At 49.2% G+C, this 22488-nt stretch overlaps 1 protein-coding gene across 1 annotated transcript; it reads left to right on the forward strand.

Annotated features, from left to right (window-relative positions):
* Positions 1-1771: 1771 nt before the first annotated feature.
* On the forward strand, positions 1772-21363 carry TOMM40 (translocase of outer mitochondrial membrane 40). The gene is made up of 10 exons (XM_058195696.1): positions 1772-1962; positions 8095-8307; positions 9163-9230; positions 11458-11550; positions 12423-12524; positions 15034-15139; positions 15323-15445; positions 17508-17584; positions 18683-18785; positions 19648-21363. The coding sequence occupies exons 1-10, from the start codon at positions 1773-1775 to the stop codon at positions 19785-19787; spliced, it is 1215 nt and encodes a 404-aa protein (XP_058051679.1). The 5' UTR covers position 1772; the 3' UTR covers positions 19788-21363.
* The last annotated feature ends 1125 nt before the right edge of the window (positions 21364-22488 follow it).

Consider the following 22488-nt stretch of genomic DNA (forward strand, 5'->3'; position numbering starts at 1 on the left):
TGTCAGGAAATTTCTTAATTTGTTGCTTCTCTCCTTGATTAGTTTCTGTCCATTGCTTCTTGTCCTGCCTTCTGGTGCTATGGAGCAGGGGTCTCCAACCTTGGCGACTTTAAGCCTGGCAGACTTAAAGCCGCCAAGGTTGGAGACCCCTGTTTTGGAGAATAGGTTGACTATCTTTTCTTTGTGGCAGCCCCTCAAATATTGGAAGACTGCTATCATGTCAACCCCCTAGTCCTTCTTTTTATTAAACTAGACAAACCCAGTTTGCAAGAAAACTTGGCGGGTCGATCTTCCAATGCTTTTGTTGTGTCTTGCCCGCCCTCAGAGCAGCCGGGGCCTTCTTACCTGCTCCCGAACACTGAGGAATGTATGCCTCCCGGCCCCAGTCCTGGCTCCATGCCCACACAAACTGCAGAAGAAGGAGCATCCCCCGGCCCCAGCCCTGACTCCATGCCCAGGCAAACGGAGCAGCTAGACCCCTCCCCCTCCTCCACAGCAGGTGAGCCTGAGGAGGGTTTACTCCCAACAACAGCTGATTGGAGTAATCCTCGCATCAGAAGATTGGAGAGGCGGAGGCAACAGAAGGAAGGGAGGGGCAGGCCTTAATGAGTGCTGAGTCATGGAGCCACACCCCATGGCCTATATAAAGGACCTTCTTTCTGGCAGTCTCTGAGTCAGGCAAAAGTCGAACTTATCTTGCTGAAGTCACTTTCTGGTCTCCTGCCTGCTCTGAGGACTTTGCTAGGACTTTGGGCAGAGCTGCAGAGGCAAGCCTGATTCGGATTTCCCTGACCCAGCCGTCAGCGGAGGAGTGGGACACGACAGCTTTGCAAGGATGCAAAGCATTTGCTTTGCAAGAATAGTCCACATTTTTGCATGTTCTTGCAAACCCATTTCATTTCTCATGGCCCAAGGGGCCAGGATATCACGATTTGGCTTTTAGAAGTGCAACCTTGCCCATTCAGAATGCTTTCCCAGCACATTGGAACAACTGGTACTAAAAAACAGGCTGGCTGAGAGTGATGGGAGTTGTAGTCCTCCTAGAGAAAACCAGGATGACGATGGCTTGCCTCCACTAAGGACCAGGCAGAGAGTGACGGCCTTACCCTGAGGGCAGGATGCACTAGAATAGAGATATCCCCCCCAAGGGGGGGCCTAGAAACCATCATTTTCTGGGGTACAGTGAAAATAGGGTGGAAGGACCCCGGGAAAGTTCCATACCGCATGTGCGGTTGCAAATCTGAGAGCTGCTGCAATCAAAATTGACGGGAGAGAAATTGTTTCCCTAAAGAAAAGCATATTTAGTCTAAGGAGGAGCCTAGAAACCGTCTAAAAGGGTTTCCATGGAAACCATTGAGGCGGGCGAAAGGGCGCTCTACCCACTTCTCTATGGTTTCCGCGGGCGCCTCTGGCCCAAAAACTCACTGGTTCCCGCGCTGCACTTCGGGATAGCCACCTGACCTTGCGCCCGCTCTTCACCGCTGACCTTGTTCCTTCAGCCCCGCCTCTTTCTGAGGAAAAGCCCCGAGGGGCGCCCCAAGCCCTCCCTCCCTCCCTCCGCGTGTAAAGCGACCAATGAAAAACGCAAGCCGGCGCCACCAATCGCCCGAGAGGAACCAGATTCATTCCACAATCTGCCCAATCGAGACGAGCCTGGGGCGGCGCGTGATGCCCCGGGCAGCCAACCAATCGGAATCCCTCTTCGAGGAAAGGGAAGCGGTGGGACCTTCGGCGGAGGCCTTAAAAAAAAAAAAAAACTCCATGAGGGCTGCATGGTCCCGGAGAAGGGGCGCGGCTGGACGGAAAGCCGGCCAATAGCGACGAGGCCAGGGTGGGCGAGGGCGGGGCCGAGAGCCTGGCGGGCCAATGGCGGCGGCGGAGAGGCGGGCCCCGAGAAGCAAGCGGGTTCGGGTGTCTCCCGGCTCCAGCCCTCGTTGCCGCTGCCGCCGCCGCCGCCGCCGCGTGAGTGAGGAAACCCGGGGAGGAGGGTCGGGGAGGGCCCGGCCTGGGCGGGGAAGGGAGGCCTCACCCTCGGAGAAGCGGAGAAGGGCCGAGGAGCCCTCAGGGACCAGGCGGAGCGGCGGGGAGAAGAAGCCAAAATGGGTCCCGGGGCGGGAAGGCAGCAAGAAGCCCTCAGGACAGCCGGGAAGGCCGGGCCGAGGGGAAGGGTCAGCCCCTGGCGGCCTCGGCGCGGAATCCGGCCCCGGAGATCGGCTGGGGAATCCCCTTCGCTCGCCCCGGCTGGCCGGCCGGAGGTTCCTCTTTCCCCGCCGCCCCTCATGGCGCAACCCCTTGGCGGGAGCGGAGCCTGGAAAAAAACCTCTCGCTTTTGGAATGAATAGGAGAGGAAGGAGGCTTCGCTTGGCCCAGAGCGTCTTGAGGGGAGCCACAAGGAGGGGGGTGGGTGGGTCCAGGAGTGAGTGCAGGAGGGACCTCAGAGGTCTTCTAGTCCAGCCCCCTGCTCAAGCAGGAGACCCTAGAATCATATCAATCAGAATAGAACTGAAAGGGACCTTGGGAGGTCGTCTAGTCCAACCCCCTGCTCAAGCAGGAGACCTTAGAATCATATCAGTCAATCAGAATGGAGCTGAAAAGGGCCCTTGGAGGTCTTCTAGTCCAGCCCCCTGCTCAAGAAGGAGACCCTAGAATCATAATCAGAATAGAACTGAAAGGGACCTTGGGAGGTCGTCTAGTCCAACCCCCTGCTCAAGCAGGAGACCTTAGAATCATATCAATCAGAATGGAGCTGAAAAGGGCCCTTGGAGATCTTCTAGTCCAGCCCCCTGCTCAAGAAGGAGACCCTAGAATCATAATCAATCAATCAATTAGAATAAAGCTGAAAGGGGCCTTGGAGGTCTTCTAGTCCAGCCCCCTGCTCAAGAAGGAGACCCTAGAATCATATCAATCAATCAGAATAGAGCTGAAAAGGGCCCTTGGAGGTCTTCTAGTCCAGCCCCCTGCTCAAGAAGGAGACCCTAGAATCATAATCATAATCAATCAATCAATCAATTAGAATAAAGCTGAAAGGGGCCTTGGAGGTCTTCTAGTCCAGAAACCCTAGAATCCTATCAATCAATCAGAATAGAGCTGGAAGGGGCCTCAGAGGTCTTCTAGTCAAACCCCCTGCTCAAGCAGGAGATCCTAGATCATTTCAATCAATCCAAATAGAGCTGGAAGGGATATTGGAGGTCTTCTAGTCCAACCCCCTGCTCAAGCAGGAGACCCTAGACCATTTCAATCAATCAATCCAATCAGAATAAAGCTAGAAGGGACCTTGTGAGGTCTTCTAGTCTCGAACCCCTTGTGCAAGCAGGAGACCCTAGCCTAGACCATTCCAGACAAGTGGCTGTCCACTCTTTTCTTAAAAGCCTCCAGTGATGTTATCTTTGTTATGAGTTTGAGATCCTTCATTGCCAGAGATTCTCTTTGTCCATTCATGTTTGTTTACAGTGAAATATCTACGGGAGGGTGTGTGCAGAATGATATCAATTAAATCAAAGTGTTTGGACTCTGTAAAAAGGATGTAAATTACTGACTGGCAGCAGAACTGGAATTAAGGGCAGAAACCTCACTGGCAGCCTATTCATGATATCCAGAATAACAGAATTGGGAGGGACTATGGAGATCTTCTAGTCCAGCCCCCTGCTCAAGCAGGAGATCCTATGCCAGGGGGTCTGCAAATTTGGCTCTTTTAAGACTTTTGGACTTCAACTCCCAGAGTTCCTCAGCCAGCTTTGCTTAAAAATCTTAAAAGAGCCAAGTTTGCAGACCCCTTCCCTATGCCATTCCAGACAAACTGTCGTGTCCCACTCCTCCGCTGACGGCTGGGTCAGGGAAATCCGAATCAGGCTTGCCTCTGCAGCTCTGCCCAAAGTCCTAACAAAGTCCTCAGAGCAGGCAGGAGACCAGAAAGTGACTTCAGCAAGATAAGTTCGACTTTTGCCTGACTCAGAGACTGCCAGAAAGCAGGTCCTTTATATAGGCCATGGGGTGTGGCTCCATGACTCAGCACTCATTAAGGCCTGCCCCTCCCTTCCTTCTGTTGCCTCCGCCTCTCCAATCTTCTGATGCGAGGATTACTCCAATCAGCTGTTGTTGGGAGTAAACCCTCCTCAGGCTCACCTGCTGTGGAGGAGGGGGAGGGGTCTAGCTGCTCCGTTTGCCTGGGCATGGAGTCAGGGCTGGGGCAGGGAGATGCTCCTTCTTCTGCAGTTTGTGTGGGCATGGAGCCAGGACTTGGGCCGGGAGGCATACATTCCTCAGTGTTCGGGAGCAGGTAAGAAGGCCCCGGCTGCTCTGAGGGCGGGCAAGACACAACACAAACATTTGTCCAATCTCTTCTTAAAAACTTCCTGTGTTGGAGCATTTATAATTTTTGAAGTCAAGTTGTTCCACTGATTAATTATCCTCACAGTCCGGAGATTTCTCCTTAATTCCAGGTTGCTTCTCTCCTTGATGAGTTTCCATCCGTTCTTTTGTTGTCCTGGCCTTCTGGTGCTTTGGAAAATATGATACCAATGGGGTAGTAGGAAAGATGAGAAGGATAAAAATAATACTACAGCCATACAACATGGGTAAATATGCCTAAGACATAAAACAGTGTGGGAATTAAGTGTTCAGCCGAGTGACGGCATGAGGGGAAATAGCTGCCCGTGTGCGTCTAGATATTTGGCGTGCAGTGCCCTAAAGTGGCATTCCAACAGGAGGAGTTGTGGAAACCCTTTATGTCTAGGATGTGAGAGGTCTCTATGTTGCGATCGTCCTTGACTTGCGACCACAATGCAGCGGAAAATATCTGCTGCTAAGTGACACATTTAGAATAGAATAGAATAGAATTTTTATTGGCCAAGTGTGATAGGACACACAAGGAATTTGTCTTGGTGCAGATGCTCTCAGTGTACATAAAAGAAAAGATACGTTCATCATTTGTTAAGTGAATTTGACCCCGTTTTATGACCTTCCTTGCCACAGTTGTTAAGTGAATCTGGTTTCCCCACTGACTTTGCTCGTCCCCAAAGGGCGCATAAGTTGATCGCATGGCCCTGGGACACTGCAACCATCATAATTGCCAAGCGTCTTGAATTTTGAACGCGCCACTCTGCGGGGGAAGGCTACAAGTGTGAGGAACGGTCATAAGTCACTTTTTTTTCAGTGCCTTTTGAATGGCCACTAAATGAAGGGTTGTGAGTCAGGGACTGCCTGCAGTTATTTTCTTAGCCCTCCTGCTGATCCGTGCACTATGAATGGGTCAGCAGCTGGCGGCCTTTACATAGAGCCAGCCAGGGGTGGGGCCGCTGGGAGTTCGCAGGGGTTCGAGAGAACCTCTAACTAAGATTCTGTGCAGTTCTGAGAACCCCCAAATCCCATTCCTGGCTGACCACGCCCACCCTGGCCCGCCCCTCTCAGGAGCCCCCACCAGGCCCATTTTGGATGCAGGTAAGTGCAGGATGCACCCAGAGCCTCAGGGAGGTTGAAAAATGAGCCTACTGGAAGTTTGGGAAATGGGCCCATTTCTGGCCTCCAGAGCCTGGGGAGGCTATTTTCGCTAAGCCAGAGGCTTGAGGAAAACCTCCAGAGCCCAGGGAGGGCAAAAATGTCTGCCCCCCCCCCCCCCCGCCACTGTGGTGCAGGAGGCCGACTAGGCCACGCCCACCATAGCCACGCCCACCCAGCAACCGGGCAGAGAACCCCTTGCTAAAATTTTTGAAGCCCACCCCTGGAGCCAGGACTCTGTAGTACCTCTCTTTGCAGGCGCTCCTAGAATTCGCACAGATCAACAGCAGCAGAGAATGCCAGCTGATGAGGCTGGAAAGGCCTGGAGAGTTTTCTCTTGGTTGGGGACTGGCTGCCTTCACGGGCAATTCCGGCGGCTGGGCTTTTTGACGGCCCCGTCCAGTTCTGCATTTTATGGAGCGTTTTCATTGTTTTAAGATTGCATTGGTGTGTTGGAAGCAAGTCTGGGCCAGGCTGTCTCTCAGAGTCACAGACTCGTTTTAAAGCTCAAAGTGAATCTCTTTGATATAGTAGGGTTTCAATGTTCGAGGGGCTGCCACGAAGAAGAAGCGGTCAACCTATTTCCCAAAACCCCTGAAGGCAGGACAGAAAACAATAGATGGAAACTAATCAAGAAGAAGGAATGCGGTGGTTCAGGGGCTAAGACGCTGAGCTTGTTGATCGAAAGGTCAACAGTTCAGCGGTTCGAATCCCTAGTGCCGCGTAACGGGGTGAGCTCCCGTGACTTGTCCCAGCTTCTGCCAACCTAGCAGTTCGAAAGCAGGTAAAAAATGCAAGTAGCAAAATAGGGACCACCTTTGGTGGGAAGGGAACAGCGTTCCGTGTGCCTTTGGCGTTGAATCATGCCGGCCATATGACCACGGAGACGTCTTCGGACAGCGCTGGCTCTTCGGCTTTGACATGAAGATGAGCACCGCCCCCTAGAGTCAGGAACGACTAGCATGCACGTGCGAGGGAAACCTTTCCCTTTCCCTTCATCAAGGAGAGAAGCAACCTAGAATTAAGGAGAAATGTCCTGCAATGAGAACAATTAATCAGTGGAATGACTTGCCTCCAGAAGTTGTGGATGCTCCATCACTGGAGGTTTTTAAGAAGAGACTGGACAGCCACTTGTCTGGAATGTGGTATAGGATCACCTGCTTGAGCAGGGGGGTGGACTAGAAGACCTTCCAAGGTCCCTCCCAACTCTCTTATTCTGTAAATCATGAATAGGCTCCCGGATTGATTTTTTGCCCTTTGTTCCAGTTCTGCTTCTAGTGAGTAATTTTCACGGAGTCCACGCACTTTGATTGTTATCGCTCTGCGTACACACACACACACACACCTCTATATTTACCCAGAAACAAAGACGAAGGAACCAACAGCACCCCTGGCATGAAGGATCTCAAACTCCTAACTCAACTAACAATCAACTAACTTAGCTAAGTTAGCTGATTGACAGCCCCCGGCCACCGTTTTTCTCCTGAACGTACCTTATAAGCACCTTGCATCTTTGATGGGCTGGTGCAAAATTGAGAATAGTGCAATATCCTTGTGGCATTTTTAGAAATAGGGGAGCTTTGCAAGTCTGCTTTGCACACCCACAAGGATAAAGAAAGGGGCTCTCTTGACACGCTTTCTGTTCCCCAACTGGTCTGTGCATGAATTGTTTTTGCATGAAGCGTTTTAGCTGAAAAGGACGTCGCTTAAGCCCCACATTGTGGAAAAGGTGCAAAACAAAATGGACTCTTGTGAAGCCCTAAACCAGGGGCGTCAAACTCAAGGCCCCGGGGGCCAGATCTGGTCCGCGGGTGGTTAGATCTGGCCCGCGGGGGCCGCCCTGGAAACAGCGAAGGACCGGCCCGCGGTGCCTCTTGCTAGTGAAAACGGAGCTCGGGAAGGCCTCTGAGCTCCGTTTTTCCTGGCAGAGGGTCGCAGGAGGGTTCTGACCTAAGCTTCCTTACAAAGCATAAAGCACAATCTTAGTCCCAGCAAACCTCTTATATTCATACGGCTGTGAATTATTGTCATTCCCAGTCCGAAAGGCTTCACAAACAGTCTTTCAGGGGAGTGTTTACAAACACCCACCTTATCTCCCTTGGAATGCTGCCAGAGAACTAATTGACACACGCAGGGCGAGGCCAAACTTAGCACAGAGTCAAACGGAACTTTTCCAGAGCTTGAACCCACCAGATGAACGAATTGCTTCCTGCAAAAGCTCACGTCCCGTTCAAAAAAACCCCCAAAACTACCTGATGGCCTTGGCCCCCTCTCTGCCTCCGACTCAAGAGTCCTCGTCCGAGCCTTCCCCAGACTCCAGGACTGGCCCACGTTCCTCTCCAACCTCCTCTTTGTCCAAATCTGCTGCCAGCTCTGCTGACGGGCCACAACAAGGAGGCCGTCGCAGCCGAAAACTGAGCTCGGGAGCCAGTTTTTGCTGTCGGAGCAATCAGGCCACACAGGGGCCCCCAACACGAAGGACGCCCGCCTCCCTGAGATCACACACAACCCTCAGTGCGGCCCTTAATGAAATCGAGTTTGACACCCCTGAGCTAAACCACCTGCCCTGTAATAATAAGCCAGTCTTTCCCTACTCTCCAGTTTACACCATGGGCAACGTCCTGGCTGCCAGCTCTCCGGCACCCCCTCCTACAGTATCGGGCCCAGGTTCGGGCTTAGTATCGGTACCGCCGGGTTTCACCATGCCTCCTGTCACCGGATTGGTTCCGCCCGTGCAAGATCGCAGTGCAGAAGAAAAATGCGACCAGCTCCCTAACCCCGGCACTTTTGAGGAATGTCATCGGAAATGCAAAGGTAAATCGCATTTGGCCGTCGTGCCGCCATCTTAACATACTTTTATCCAGATGCATGGACCTCTGTGAGCTGCGGTGGCGCAGTGGTTAGAGTGTGGTACTGCAGGCTACTTAGCGCAGATTTAGTAAATAGTGTTGAGGGAATTACTTGTTTAGCAGAGTGATGGCATTAGGGGAGAAACAGTTCTTGTGTCTAGTTGTTCCGGTGTGCAGTGCTCTATAGCGTCGTTTTGAGGGTAGGAGTTTTAAACAGTTTATATCCAGGATGCGAGGGGTCTGTAAATATTTTCCCAGCCCTCTTTTTGACTCATGTAGTATACAGGTCCTCAATGGAAGGCAGGTTGGTAGCCATTGTTTTTTCTGCAGTTCTAATGATGCTCTGAAGTCTGTGTCTTTTCTTGTTGGGTTGCAGAACCAAACCAGACAGTTATGGAGGTGCAAATGACAGACTCAATCATTCCTCTGCCGAACTGGATCAGTTAAATTATTGGAATCCCACCACTGTTGTAAATTGAGGACTGCCTGCAGAGCAGCCTGCTTGATGGTTCTAGAATTTAACAACAGACTGTCGAAAGGCTCCAGTTTTTCAGCCGCAGCCTTTCTCAATCTCAGCCCACTGAAGAGGGGTGGACTTCAACTGCCAGAATTCTTCCTTACTTGGGAATAGAAATTCCGGTTCCAGTTGTGGTTGTAAGTTGAGGACTATATCTATAGTGTAGGCATTGCGACAATTACTTCCAGTTTCCGCTGATCCTCCTTTTCTCTAGTTTTAACTTTAAGACCTGATTTTGTAGAAGGAAACAGTTCAGCGGGAGAAAAACAGCCACTGACGGCAGGTTCCTTCTTTCCTTTGCAGAATTGTTTCCTATCCAAATGGAGGGGGTGAAATTAACGGTAAACAAAGGTCTCAGCAATCACTTTCAGGTAAGGGGTGTGACTGTGTGACAAATCAGTGATCGAGTGGGTAACCTGTAGCCCTCCACATGTTCAGTTCTGTTCCCAGCGGCTTGGCAGATGTTGCAAGATCTGGAGGGGCGTGGCTCCCAGTGCCTGGAGGAAGGATTAAATTCTTTCCCTATTTGCATTCGGCTTTCAGATGGTCTTCCTTTCCTTACAATTGTCTGCCTGCAGATCAACAATCCTCTCCTAAACGCAACAAAAAACGCAGTGCCCTAGGGTTCCTTCTCCTTAATATTTCCCTTTCATCTAGGCCAGGGGTCTGCAAACTTGGCTCTTTTAAGACTTGTGGACTTCAACGCCCAGAGTCCCTCAGCCAGCAAAGCAAAGCTGGCTGAGGGACTCTGGGCGCTGAAGTCCACAAGTCTTAAAAGAACCAAGTTTGCAGACCCCTGATCTAGGCCAAAGGTCTGCAACCTTAAACACTCAAAGAGCCATTTGGACTCATTTCCCACAGAAAAGAAAACACCAGGAGCCACAAAACCCTTCCCGTACCTGACTATTTCCTGAGAAAAGTACCATATGTAGTTGAATTAAATGTTCTGTTTTCTTTTGAAATTTTCTTTTTTTTTTTTTTTTTGATTTATCCATGGTTGGCCTACCGGGGGTCGAAAAGCTCAATAGATCGCATGCCGGCGGGTGTTACACATTGGCGGTTGCAAGACATATTTTGAGCGAGGGAGCCGCAGCAGAGGGATGCAAGAGCCACATGCGGCTCCAGAGCCGCAGGTTGCTGACCTCTGATCTAGGCTTTTGACCAAGGCCTTCAATTCATTAATCAACCAATGATATTTATTCCATCAATGGCCAGCAAAATTATTTAAAAGAACAAAAACAGATTGAAGCAAGCAAATGCAATGATATATCACCAACTGGTTGGTATATTCATTCATTCATTCATTCATTACCAGTTGGTATATTATTTTTATATCTTATCAACTCTGGACAGCACAAGCAGGGATGAAGGATGATAGCCTTGGTAGTCCAACTGTGGGACCTTGGAGGTCACCTAGTCCAAGGGTCTCCAACCTTGGTCACTTTAAGACTTGTGGACTTTGCTGGCTGAGGAACTCTGGGAGTTGAAGTCCACAAGTCTTAAAAGTGACCAAGGTTGGAGACCCCTGTTCTAGTCTCAAGCAGGAGACCTTACACCATACCAGTCAATCACAATAGAGCTGGAAAGGACCTTGAAGGTCTTCTAGTCTAACCCCCCTGCTCAAACAGGATCAAATCGATCGATCAATCAATCAGAATAAAGCTGGTATATTCATTCATTTATTCAATGACGGTTGGTATATTATTTTTATATCTTATCAGCTCTAGCCAGCACAAGCAGGGGTGAAGGATGATAGGTTTGGTGGTTCAACTCTGAAACCTCGGAGGCCTTCTAGTCCAACCCTCTGCTCAAGCAGGAGACCCTACAACATCAGTCAATCAGAATAGAGCTGGAAAGGACCTTCAAGATCTTCTAGAGCAGGGGTCTCCAACCTTGGCAACTTTAAGCCTGGTGGACTTCAACTCCCAGAGTTCCCCAGCCAGCAAAGCTGGCTGGGGGATTCTGGGAGTTGAAGTCCGCCAGGCTTAAAGTTGCCAAGGTTGGAGACCCCTGCTCTAGATGGATGATAGGCTTGGTAGTCCCAACTCTGGAGGGCCATGCATTGCCCATTTCTGCTTTTAGGGTTCCACATTTACATTTCCCAGCAGGGAATAACGGGCCAGTGGGCTGGGAAATGGAAATGGAATAACGGGCCATTTACTGGAAAACCAATGAGTTTAGGGCGGCTTTACTCACAAGTAAGTATTCGCACGTGGCCAGTGAGTTTAAAACAGAGGTGATGGTTTTCAGTCTCGGATGGTTTCCCTCCGTTTTAATTTATTTGACACCTTCGCCGCTTTTTTCCCCGGAAACAAGTCACAAAGGAATTGGCGAGCTCCGATGTAGACACGGCTGCATCTCTGCGCTGACACTCCTGTGAGCAAATCATATATTTTTTTCCGCCAACGTGTTTGTCCAGGGTCTTCTACATCATTCCATTTGGGTGCCTCCACTTTATTATATAAGCACACTTCCGTTTCAAGGATCTTGCTGTGTGATCACCTGGTGGCGTTTCTTCCTTGCCTTGGCTAACCTGGTGCGTGTCTGCTTAGGGAGCCCGCTTCTAGGTGTCCTTTTCTGACTTGTTTCTTTCTTCAGGTCAATCATACGGTGGCGCTCAGCACAGTCGGGGACTCCAATTATCACTTCGGGGCGACGTATGTCGGGACAAAGCAACTAAGCCCCACAGAGGTAGGTTGGTATAATACTTAATCAGGATGTGATTTATGCTACTTTGAGTATCTTAGTTGGATATCTGTTTTCCCTTGAGCTAGCATCTCTTTTTTTCCCCCCCCCAGTCTGAGCTGTTTATTTCAGTTTTAGAGTAAACTTTCTCAGCCTGGGTCACTTTAAGATGTGTGGACTACAAGTGTTTCTCAACCTGGGTCACGTTCCTAGTATGAGTTGATTGCTTATTAGTATCCTATGACTATTACTAAGTGTTGTATGTACACTGAGAGCAAATGCACCTAAGACAAATTCTTTGTGTGTCCAATCACACTTGGCCAATAAAAGAATTCTGTTCTGTTCTGTTCTGTTCTATTCTATTCTATATTCTTTATTCTATATTCTATATTCTATTCTATTCTCTATATTCTATTCTCTATATTCTATTCTCTATTTTCTCTATTCTATTCCTCTATTCTATTCTATTAATTTCTGTATTCTATTATTTTCTATATTCTATTCTATTCTCTATTCTATTCTCTATTCCCTCTATTCTATTCTATTATTTTCTATGTTCTATTCTCTATTTTCTATTCTATATTCTCTCCTATTCTATTCTATTCTATTCTATTCTATATTCTATATTCTATATTCTATTCTATTATTTTCTATATTTTATTCTTTTCTCTATTTTCTATATTCTATTCTATTCTCTATATTCTCTCCTATTCTATTCTATTCTATACTATTCTATTCTATTCTATTCTATTCTATTCTATTCTATTCTATTCTATTTATTCTATTCTATTCTATTCAAAATGGGACCTTGAGGACTAGAAGACCGCCAAGGTCCCTTCCAACTCTTGTTATTCAAACATGCCACTTCTTTCTCTCAGGCCTTCCCGGTGCTGGTGGGTGACATGGACAACAGCGGCAGCCTTAATGCACAGATTATCCACCAGCTCACAAATAAAATTCGGTCAAAGGTGGCTTTTCAGGTACGTGTCTTTCGGGCCAACACCGATCCCCTCTTTCCCTTAAAATTTAGCCACAGTGATCATTTCTTCCAGATACGTTGACTTAACATGGAATGCGCCCCTTCTAAGCCGCAGGGGCTGTTCACCAAGATTGCATATTGCGTCGTGTTATTGATCGGTGCCACCTTCCATTTCTGAAACACCTGCGGGAATCGCACTGTACATTCATAATCCGCGTCTTCATTGTTTATTGCAAGACCTCTAATTGGCACCCCCTGCTGGTCAATTTTTGAACACCTTTCAAATAAGCTTGTTTAGTATTTATCGGATGTTTGTGTCCGAACAGATATTTGCATTCTTTTTGCCTTTTATTATACAATTGCATTTTAATGGCACTTCAAAAAATAATAATAATCTCTAGAATGTTTGCCACTTTGAATATTTCCCTGAATGGAAAGCTAGCTGTGAATCCTACTAAATTCATTCACTTTGCTAGCTTGACCTAAATATGTCAGGTTTTTGTTTTTTTTAATTTCTGTAGCTTCAAACTCTGAATACCTCTTAAATTGGAAGTGGGCGGCGTAGCAATTTTTGGGCAGGGCTTTGGCCCAAGCTGGAGTATTGGTACCACTTGAGTTTCTATCAGCTGGGTTGTCCTTTCCTTAGCAAACGGCGGTGGTGGTGGGGCAATCTTTTAGTACAGGGGAGCCCCTTTGCTAGAACCCTGATTGTAACAAGCTTGAAAACACTAAACAAGGATTAAAATGCGAGGCCCTTGGTGCTCCCTGAGCTTGGTTGTTTGTTTGTTTTTTGCAGACGTTTCATGACCCATCTCGGTAACACCATCAGTGTTAAAAGAGAGTGAGGTTTGCGAAGGAGAAAGGAGGAGGAGGACTGGGAGGGCGGGGGCTGTGGTCTTTGATGCTCTCTGAGCTTGGTTGTTTTTTTGCAGATGTTTCATGACCCATCTAGATAACACCATCAGTGCTAGAATGGAGTGGGGTTTAGGGAGGAGGAGGGCTGGTTGGTGGTGGTGGAGGGCTGTGAGTCCTTGACGCTCTCTGAGATTGGTTGTTTTCTTGCAGACGTTTCATGACCCAACTAGATAACATCATCAGTGCTAGAAGGGAGTGGGGGTTTGCTGTCTGTTTATATGCTAATGGCTTGCCCTGTCAATGTTGGTGGGAGTTTTCCCCGGTGATTCCTTGATTCGGCTGTTGTGTATTGTTCGATTATTGGAGTTGGTTGTTCCTTGATTGGATAATTGTTTACTGCTTGGTTGTGGCTTGTTAGTGTTAATCAGTATTAATCTTAGCTTCTCTGGGAGTTGATTACTAGTGAGGGGGTGTTTTGGTCTTTTTGTTTCCTTTTGGGTTTTTGGATTGTTTCCTTTGAATGGTGTGTAGGTGTTCTTTACAAAGAAAAAACCCCAACAGTCAAGCAGGAAACAATACCTTAGTCAAGGAACTACCAGCCCCCCCCCACTTCATCACTGATGATGTTACCTAGTTGGGTCCCCAAATGTCTCTAAGAAAACAACCAAGCTCAGAGAGCAACAAGGACCCCACAGTCTTCCTCCTCCACCACCTCTTCCTGTTCCTCTGCCTCCCCCTCCTGCTTCCTGCTCCTCCTCTCCATAAACCCCATTCCCTTTTAGCACTGATGATGTTACCTGGTTGGGTCCCGAAACGTCTCTTAAGCAAACAACCAAGCTCAGAGAGCACCAAGGACCGTGTCGTGTCCCACTCCTCCGCTGACGGCCGGGTCAGGGAAATCCGAATCGGGTGTGCCTCTGCAGCTCTGCCAAAGTCCTAGCAAAGTCCTCAGGGCAGGCAGGAGACCAGAAAGTGACTTCAGCAAGATATGTTTAGACTTTGCCTGACTCAGAGAATGCCAGAAAGCAGATCCTTTATATAGGCCATGGGGTGTGGCTCCATGACTCAGCACTTATCCAGGCCTGCCCCTCCCTTCCTTCTGTTGCCTCCGCCTATCAAGTCTTCTGACGCGAGGGTCACTCCAGTCGGCAGCTGTTGGCAATTGACCTCCCTCAGGCTCACATGCTGTGGAGGAGGGGGGGGGTCTAGTTGCTCCGTTTGCCTGGGCATGGAGTCAGAGCTGGGGGCTGGAGATACTTCCTCCTCTTCAGCCTGTCTGGGCATGGAGCCGGGGCTGGGGCCGGGAGGCATACTAGGACATTCCTCCGTGTTCGGAAGCAGATAAGAAGGCCCCAGCTGTGGTGAGATCGGACGAGACACAACAGACCGCATAGTCTTCCCCCTCCTCCTCCTCTTCCTCCTCCTCCTCTTCCTCCTCCTCCTGCTGTGCCTCTGTCTCCCCTTTCTGTTCCTCTCTATAAACCCCACCCCCTTCTAGCACTGATGACGTTACCTGGTTAGGTCCCGAAACATCTCTTTAAGAAAACAACCAAGCTCCGAGAGCACCCAGGACCCACAGTTTAACCCTGAGCGCCACGTATCCTTTCCTGTAAATCTTCAAGTGCAGACAAGCCGTCTTTGCTTACCCTCTCCAGACGCAGCAGGCCAAATTTGTGAACTGGCAAGTGGACAGCGAATACCGAGGTACAGACTTCACCGCTGCCGTCACGCTAGGGAACCCCGACGTTTTAGTAGGCTCAGGTGAGCAAACTCCACCCTCTGATTCCTTTCCTTGCTCTTGCCGAGCCTCCTTGCTTGGCCTGGCCTCTGATTCAGTCCCTGGCCTTTCCTGGCAAGGCTGCCCAGCGGGGGACCAAGAAAGCCTCCCCCCCCCGCTCAGGAATGGTGTTAAACAGCACCCCCCTCCCCATCTGCATTCCACAGGGATCCTAGTGGCACATTACCTGCAGAGCATCACGCCGTGCCTGGCGCTGGGCGGAGAGCTGGTGTACCATCGACGGGCAGGCGAAGAGGGGACCGTCATGTCTTTGGCTGGAAAATACACAGGTACCGACGACCATTTTCTTGGTGTTTGGGGACTTTGGGGGTTCAGTTAAACCTGGATATGGTTTAGTAGGAAAGTGGAACTTGGCAGCTGGATTAATGTCTCTCAGAGAGATCCCAAGAAGGGTACAAATTTGTATGAGTCTGGGGAGGGCCGTTTTCACCCTCCCCAGAGTCATAGAGAGGCTCTGGAGCCAGGTGAGAGAAGAAACTGGGCCTCTCCCACCACCACCCAGGCCCTCCAGAGGCAGGAAACAGCCTGTTTTCCTACTTCTGGTGGCCCCAGAAGGCCCGAAAATCAGTTGGCCGGCGCACGCACGCCCCCTGGAGCTGAGCTCGCATGCCCACTGATATGGCTATGCATGCCACCTGTGGCACCACAGTATTAGAACGATAGATAAATTGATATTCTAGAATAGGATGGTCAGAAATAACTGTACAGCACTAGCCCTGTTTAAAATAGTATATATGTTAGTTTGTTTTTTTACCTTTGTTTCACGCAAGCGGAATGCCAGGACAACTGCACTGTATCCATTATATTTATATGTAAACAATAAAAATATATTTTAGAAAAAAGCCAGAGATCCCAAGAGGGGATCTAGAACAGGGGTCTCCTACCTTGGCAACTTTAAGCCTTGTGGACTTCAACTCCCAGAGTTCCTCAGCCAGCAAAGTTGAAGTCCACAAGCCTTAAGGTTGCCAAGGTTGGAGACCCCTGATCTAGAACAACTTGCCCCGGCCGACTTGCCACAGGACAATTCGACTCTGTATTAATCTTCCATTCTGTGACTTTTATTATTGGTGACCACGTTTTCTTTGAAGTTATTGTAACTCTTGTAAGCCCTCGACTTACAAGAATTCATTCAGGGACCGTTCGAAGTTATAACGGTACCGAAAAAGTGACCGAGGACTGTTTTTCGCATGTATGACCGTTGAAGCAATCCTCGCAGTCACATGATCTACCGTGCATTCAGATAATAGAATAGAATAGAATAGAATTTTTATTGGCCAAGTTTGATTGGACACACAAGGAATTTGTCTTGGTGCATATCTCTCAGTGTACATAAAAGAAAAGATATGTTCATCAAGATGATTCACAACTGACTCGCGTTTATGACGGTGGCAGCGTCCCTGGCGGAGTTGTCCCATTCCACAAGAAGGAGGTGTCGGATGGAGAAAGTGAACATATTCAGGCCCTGCTTAGCCAAGAGAACTCCCTGTCTGTCTCCGGGCCAGCTTAGTCTACCTGACAGGGTTGGTTTCGTGTCCCACCCCCCACTCCGACGAACGAGTCAAGGAAGTCTGTGGCAAACTTGGCAACGAAGCCTCTGCAGCTTGCCAAGTCCCTTCAAGGTTTATCAGGGCAGGCAGGAGTCCAAGTTGTGACTTCAGCGATAGAGTCCGATAGCAGCAAACTAGATGAGACTTTGCTTGACTCAAGGTTGGAATGCCACAAGCAGGTCCTTTATATAGGCTGTGGGGTGTGGCTCCATGACTCAGCATTTATCCAGGCCTGCCCCTCCCTTCCTTCTGCTGGCGTCGCCTCTCAGATCTCCGGAAGCGAGGATCCTCCCACTTTGAATTGTCTTCTGCTGTTTGGGAAAGGGAGGGGTCAGAAGGAGTAGGCCCGAGCAATTCCAATCCCTGGCTGGCGTCCTCTGACGGCTGAGCCAAAGGAACACACGCCTCCGGGCATGGGGCCAGGGCCGGGGGCTGGAGGCATGACAGGCCGTTCATCTTCATTATCAGACTCCAAGTCTGATAACAGGCCTGGCTGGAGACGGGAGGGGCCCGGCTGAGGAGAGGAGGGGGACGAGTCACAACAGTTGGTGTTCCAGGGAACAAGAGTGTATACCACCACTCTGAGCTCCTCAACAAAACTAGTATGGAAACCTAACAAATAAATAAGGCCACACAATATTTCGCTTAATGAAAACATTTTCCGGTCCCTCTTGTGGTCGTAAATCGAGGACTACTTCTAGTGGGGAGGCCACTCAGTCTGGGGCGGGTGTGGGCATATCTTGGTCCTCCAAGGAAGACCTTCTCCCTTTTCCACCCTTCACAGCGCCAAACTGGGTCGCAACACTGACAGTAGGACAGGCTGGAGCCCACGCCACCTATTACCACAAAGCCAGCGACCAGGTGAGTGGCTTTTGGGAGACGACGCATGGAAAAAGGTGGAAGCCCCCTCTTTAAAGCAGCTGCGTCTTCCTCCCCCACCCCCCCACCCCGTGGGATTGCAAAATTGAACCATTCAGGGATAAGATGCCCTCCCGGGCTCCGTTTTCGCTGGCATTGGGGTTGCAAGAGGCCGTCGCAGCCAAAAACAGACCTCGCAAAGACTGTGAGCGGCTCTCCCGAGCTCTGTTTTTGCTGGCAGAGGCACCGCGGGCCACATCTAAAGCACCCCGGCCTTGAGTTTGACACTCTAGCGTCATGGTTTCCCTTCTTCCATGACTCCAATAAACTGTAATTAAAGTTCACCAGGCTGTTGTGACCCAGGCCCAAATAGGTAGTCTTAAACGCAATCAGTTCAAAAACAGACAGACCTTATTAGAACAGCTGAGAATTAAACTCATTCTCAGCGTCGCCCAAACTAAATCAAATCAAATTCTTCCTAACACAATTCCTCAGTCTTATCACCAACCTTGGTCCAATTAGGCAAACTGCCAAAGGCCTTTCTTGGCAAAAGTTTGGAAGACACCGATACAAAAATAAATGCAAGAAGACGAAGCTACCAATATTGTTTTCCAGCAGAGCCCAAATGCCGTTGCTGGTCTTTTAAGCCTTATGGGAGGGGCCAATCATCTCTTGGCCCTACTCCCGAGTCGTCCTCTTTGCTTGAGCTGCTCTTGCCTTCTGGCAGCTCTTCTCATGCGTTCATTAGGAACAGGCTCCTCCTGTTCCTCTGCCTCACTACTGTCAGCCTCTGGAGGCTCTGGAGTCCGCACCTCACTCCCCGATGGCCCTGGCCCCACCTCTGCCTCCGACGCAGAGCCCTCATCTTGGCCTTCCCCAGCCTCCAGGACTGGCCCAGCTCTTCCTCAGCCTCATCGTTGTCTGACTGTCAGCTCCTCAAGCTTCTGGCAGACCACAATACAGGCCTGTGGCCTGAAGGGATGCATAGGGTGTATTTTTGGGGTTGGATGTGCCTTCAGCCGGGGGGGGGGCAGGGCTGCAGTGGGGCCCCAGGCGTCATTGACCTGGCTCTCATGTCTTCTCTCTGGTCCGGCTTTCCAGTTGCAGGTAGGGGTGGAATTCGAAGCCAGCACTCGCATGCAAGACACCAGCGCAACCTTTGGGTACCAGCTGGATTTACCCAAAGCCAACCTTCTTTTCAAAGGTATGGAACTCTTGGAATTGATTTTGGGAGTGGGGGGTCATTTATTCAAAACAATAACTGCAGACAGTCCGTATGACCATTTTTTAAGTGAGCGTTCCAAGTTACGGTCCTGGCAAAACAGATTTTTATATAACCCAGTCCTCGCTCTTAGGACTGTTATGGTTCACATGATCACAGTCCAGGCAACTGGCTGACCTATACAACGGTCATGCTGGGTTATTGAAAGAGGGGAGACCCTTAAAAGAAAACCTCCCACACCCAGTTTATCCATCTATCTATCTATTCATCCATCCCTCCATCTCTGTCTAGCTATCCATCTCTCTGTCCTTCTATCTGCCTATCTATCTCTCTGTTCATCCATCTCTCTATCCATTTATCTCTTCATCCATCTCTATCTGACTATCCATTTATCCATCCATTATCTATCTATCTATCCATCCTCTCTCTCTTTCTCTCTCTCTCTCAATTTGTGTCTATCTATATCATCTATATCTATTTGACTGTCTATCTATATCTATCTCCATCATCTATCCATCCATCTATCATCCATATCTATCTCCAGTATCTCTCTCTCTCTCTCTCTCTCTCTCTGTTTTTCTGTCTATCTATCTCTCTGTCTATCAATCCATTGATCTCTTTCTGTCTATGCACCTCTATCTGTCTGTCTATGTTATCTAGTCTGTCTGTCTGTCTCTATCTCCTCCCTTTATTATATTATACAATAACAATACATTTATGACAATTATTTGTTGTAATCATTTATCACTCCTTCGTGACACGTTCGGGGAAGGGCCCTTCTCTCTGCATTGTTGTTGTTGTTGTTGTTATTATTATTTTGACTCCGATTCCTCTCTGTCTCCAGGCTCCATCGACAGCAACTGGATCGTGGGCGCCGCTTTGGAAAAAAAGCTGATCCCATTGCCCCTAACACTAGCCATGGGCGCCTTCCTCAACCACCGCAAGAACAAATTCCAGTGCGGCTTTGGCCTGACCATTGGTTAAACTGCCATTCTCCTCCTCCTTCTTCCTCCTCCTCCCCCTCTTCCTCTTCTTCACCACCTTCAGTGCAGTTCGTGCCCCCCCACCCCCCCGTTTTCCTCCCGCCCGCATCCTTGTCTAGCCAGAGGTAGCCCTTGGTGGGGCAGGAAGGGAAGGGAGGCCGTCTGGGGAGTGGAGAGCAGGAAGGATGCCTTCCGCCTCCCACCCACAAGGAGTGGCTGGAACTGGAGGTCTGGGGGGGGGGGGACTTTGGCCCAAAATACGGTTCACAAGATCTATGGGGCAATGCTTGGCTGCCTCCTGCCACCAGGGGGCGCTCTAGCATCGGGAATGTGGAAAGGTGTCCTTTCCCAGAGATGGGGGTGCCAGAGGTCTCAGGTTGAGGGGAGCTTAGCCCCCTCCCCTCCCACCCACCCTCCTATTTCCCATTTCCCCCCCTCCCATTTCCCCCCCTCCATCCAGGAAGGAGAGAGAGAGAGAGAACTTGGACGGTTTTCCAAAGAGAAAAATCCATCGGACCTGCGGTTTTTTTTTTTAAAAAAACTTCCGTTCCCTAACAGAACCTTCCCTTGTTTTTTGTCTATTGAGGATAATTTTTTGCGGGTTGGGGGAGGGGGGTGTTTGCCAAAAGATGAAGTGCAATCGTGATATTGTCGGGCCTGTTTTGTGGGCCCCTGGTTGCACCCTCCTTCCCTGCCTCCCTGTTGGGTTTGCCAAAAGGTATAAACAGCAATTGTGGTTTTCTCAGGCCTATTTTGGGGACACCCACCCTCCCTCCCTTCCTTCCTTCCCTCTTCAAAATCCTTCCTCCCTTCTTTCCTCCCTCCCTCCCTCCTGTTGAGTTTGCCAAAAGGTAAACAGCAATTGTGATTTTCTCAGGCCTGTTTTGGGGGCACCCTTCCTTCCTTTCTCCTTCCTTCCTTCCTTCCTTCCTTCCTTCCTTCCTTCCTTCCTTCCTTCCTTCCTTCCTTCCTTCCTTCCTTCCTTCCCTCTTCAAAATCCTCCCTTTTTTCCTCCCTCCCTCCTTCCTGTTGAATTTGCCAAAAGGTAAACGGCAATTGTGGTTTTCTCAGGCCTATTTTGGGGGCACCAAAATAGTGTCTATTCCCCTTCCTTCCTTCCTTCCTTCCTTTCTCCTTCCTTCCTTCCTTCCTTCCTTAAGTTGTGCAGGAGCTGCCGTTGTCTCTCTGCATTTGCTGGATGTACGAAAACAGTGTTTCTCCGACCTTCCCCCCCACCCCCGATACAAGCATCCCTCTTCAGTTGAAGCCTCTGTCCTGTGCATGAAAGAGCTTTAAGGGACCACCGGAGCAAGAGAGCGCGAGAGAGCTGCCTTGCCTGCTGTCACTCCCAGGCCCTACGGCGTTTGTGGGGGAAATGTCTGCACTGCCCCTTCCCTCCCGCCACCAGAGACTGCGTGTAAATCATGTTTATAAGTTATGGGCCGGGGGTGGGGTGGGGGCAAAAAAAAAAAAAAGGATCTTTTACAAATGGAAAACAAAACAACCTCAAAAGAGGAGCTGCCGCCTTCCTCTGCAAAGTTCAGAATATCTGGTTTCAATAAAACCCATCTACAACGCTTCCTGTTCTGGTCTTTCATTCTGATTTTTTTGGGGGGGAGACTGAGGAGAAGGTCTGTGGAGACTCTCAGTTATCTAGGTCACGGTTGTCCCAAAGGTGCTTTTTTTCAAAAGGCAACTGGACTTTCTTGGTTTGGTTTTTTTTTTTTCCTTGAAGAGGTTTCGCTTCTCATCCGAGAAGCTTCTTCCGTTCTGAGCGAACTTCAAGCCGACACGATTTCTTCACTCAGAACGGAAGAAGCTTCTCGGATGAGAAGTGAAACGTCTTCTGAAAGAAAACCAAAAAATCAAAATCCAATTGCCTTTTGGGAAAAAAAACACCTTTGAGCTAAGGAGAAGAGTTTGTGGAACCCCACAACGATGGACGAACACCCCTATGTTTGACACACACACACACACATCAAAAAAGCCCCTGTTCGATTTTGATGAGAGAAGAGTAGCAAGTGAAAAACGATGTTGTGTTGTTGGGGTTAAGGGCCAACCCTGGATTGACTTGTCTTCAGATCCCACTGAAAACAAACCCTGGTTTAAATCCTGGCTTGTATGGTATCCAAGGTTGGGAGGAAACAATCAAAGCTGGTTTTGAAGACCCATTTTTCAAGCAGGTCATCCATTTATATTCCGGAGCTGATAACCGATCTCTCATTTCGTTATCCTTGGATGGACTCATGAAATAATATCGCCCTCCCTCCCACTCACTCACTTTCAAAATGTTTTGAGACTCCGATCCAAAGTACAGTGTGAAACTTCAGATGGAAGCCATCCAGGCGATAAGCTAAGTAAATAAAGTCACTGTGGTCCCAGAGATGAACGGTCAAACTCCCAGTTGCCCAGAGTGAATTGTGTTGTCAGCAATTGTACAATGCCTAGGTACACAACTCCGTCTTATGTTCAACAAAGCCTGCAAGATTTGGCTGGCTTCGGTCCTTGTGGTTACAACGCAGCAAACACGTGTTGAATGAAGGCAAGTTAATCTGGTTGATTTATAGAACAGGCGTCCAGAAAATGGACTTAATCCTATTAGTAACCAGTGGGTTGGAGTAACCCTCTAGTGCAGGGGTCTCCAACCTTGGCCACTTTTAAGACTTGTGGACTTCAACTTCCAGAACTTTGCTGGCTGAGGA

Source organism: Ahaetulla prasina, chromosome 10 (genome assembly GCF_028640845.1).
Source record: "Ahaetulla prasina isolate Xishuangbanna chromosome 10, ASM2864084v1, whole genome shotgun sequence".
Lineage (NCBI taxonomy): Eukaryota > Metazoa > Chordata > Lepidosauria > Squamata > Colubridae > Ahaetulla > Ahaetulla prasina.

Bases quoted from the DNA above. Each gene is read 5' to 3' on its own strand.
- TOMM40 (XM_058195696.1), top strand. From the start codon at position 1,773: ATGGTCCCGGAGAAGGGGCGCGGCTGGACGGAAAGCCGGCCAATAGCG. The intron at 8,308-9,162 runs GTAAATCGCATT...TTTCCTTTGCAG, and splicing joins ATGTCATCGGAAATGCAAAG to AATTGTTTCCTATCCAAATG. The intron at 9,231-11,457 runs GTAAGGGGTGTG...TTCTTTCTTCAG, and splicing joins GTCTCAGCAATCACTTTCAG to GTCAATCATACGGTGGCGCT.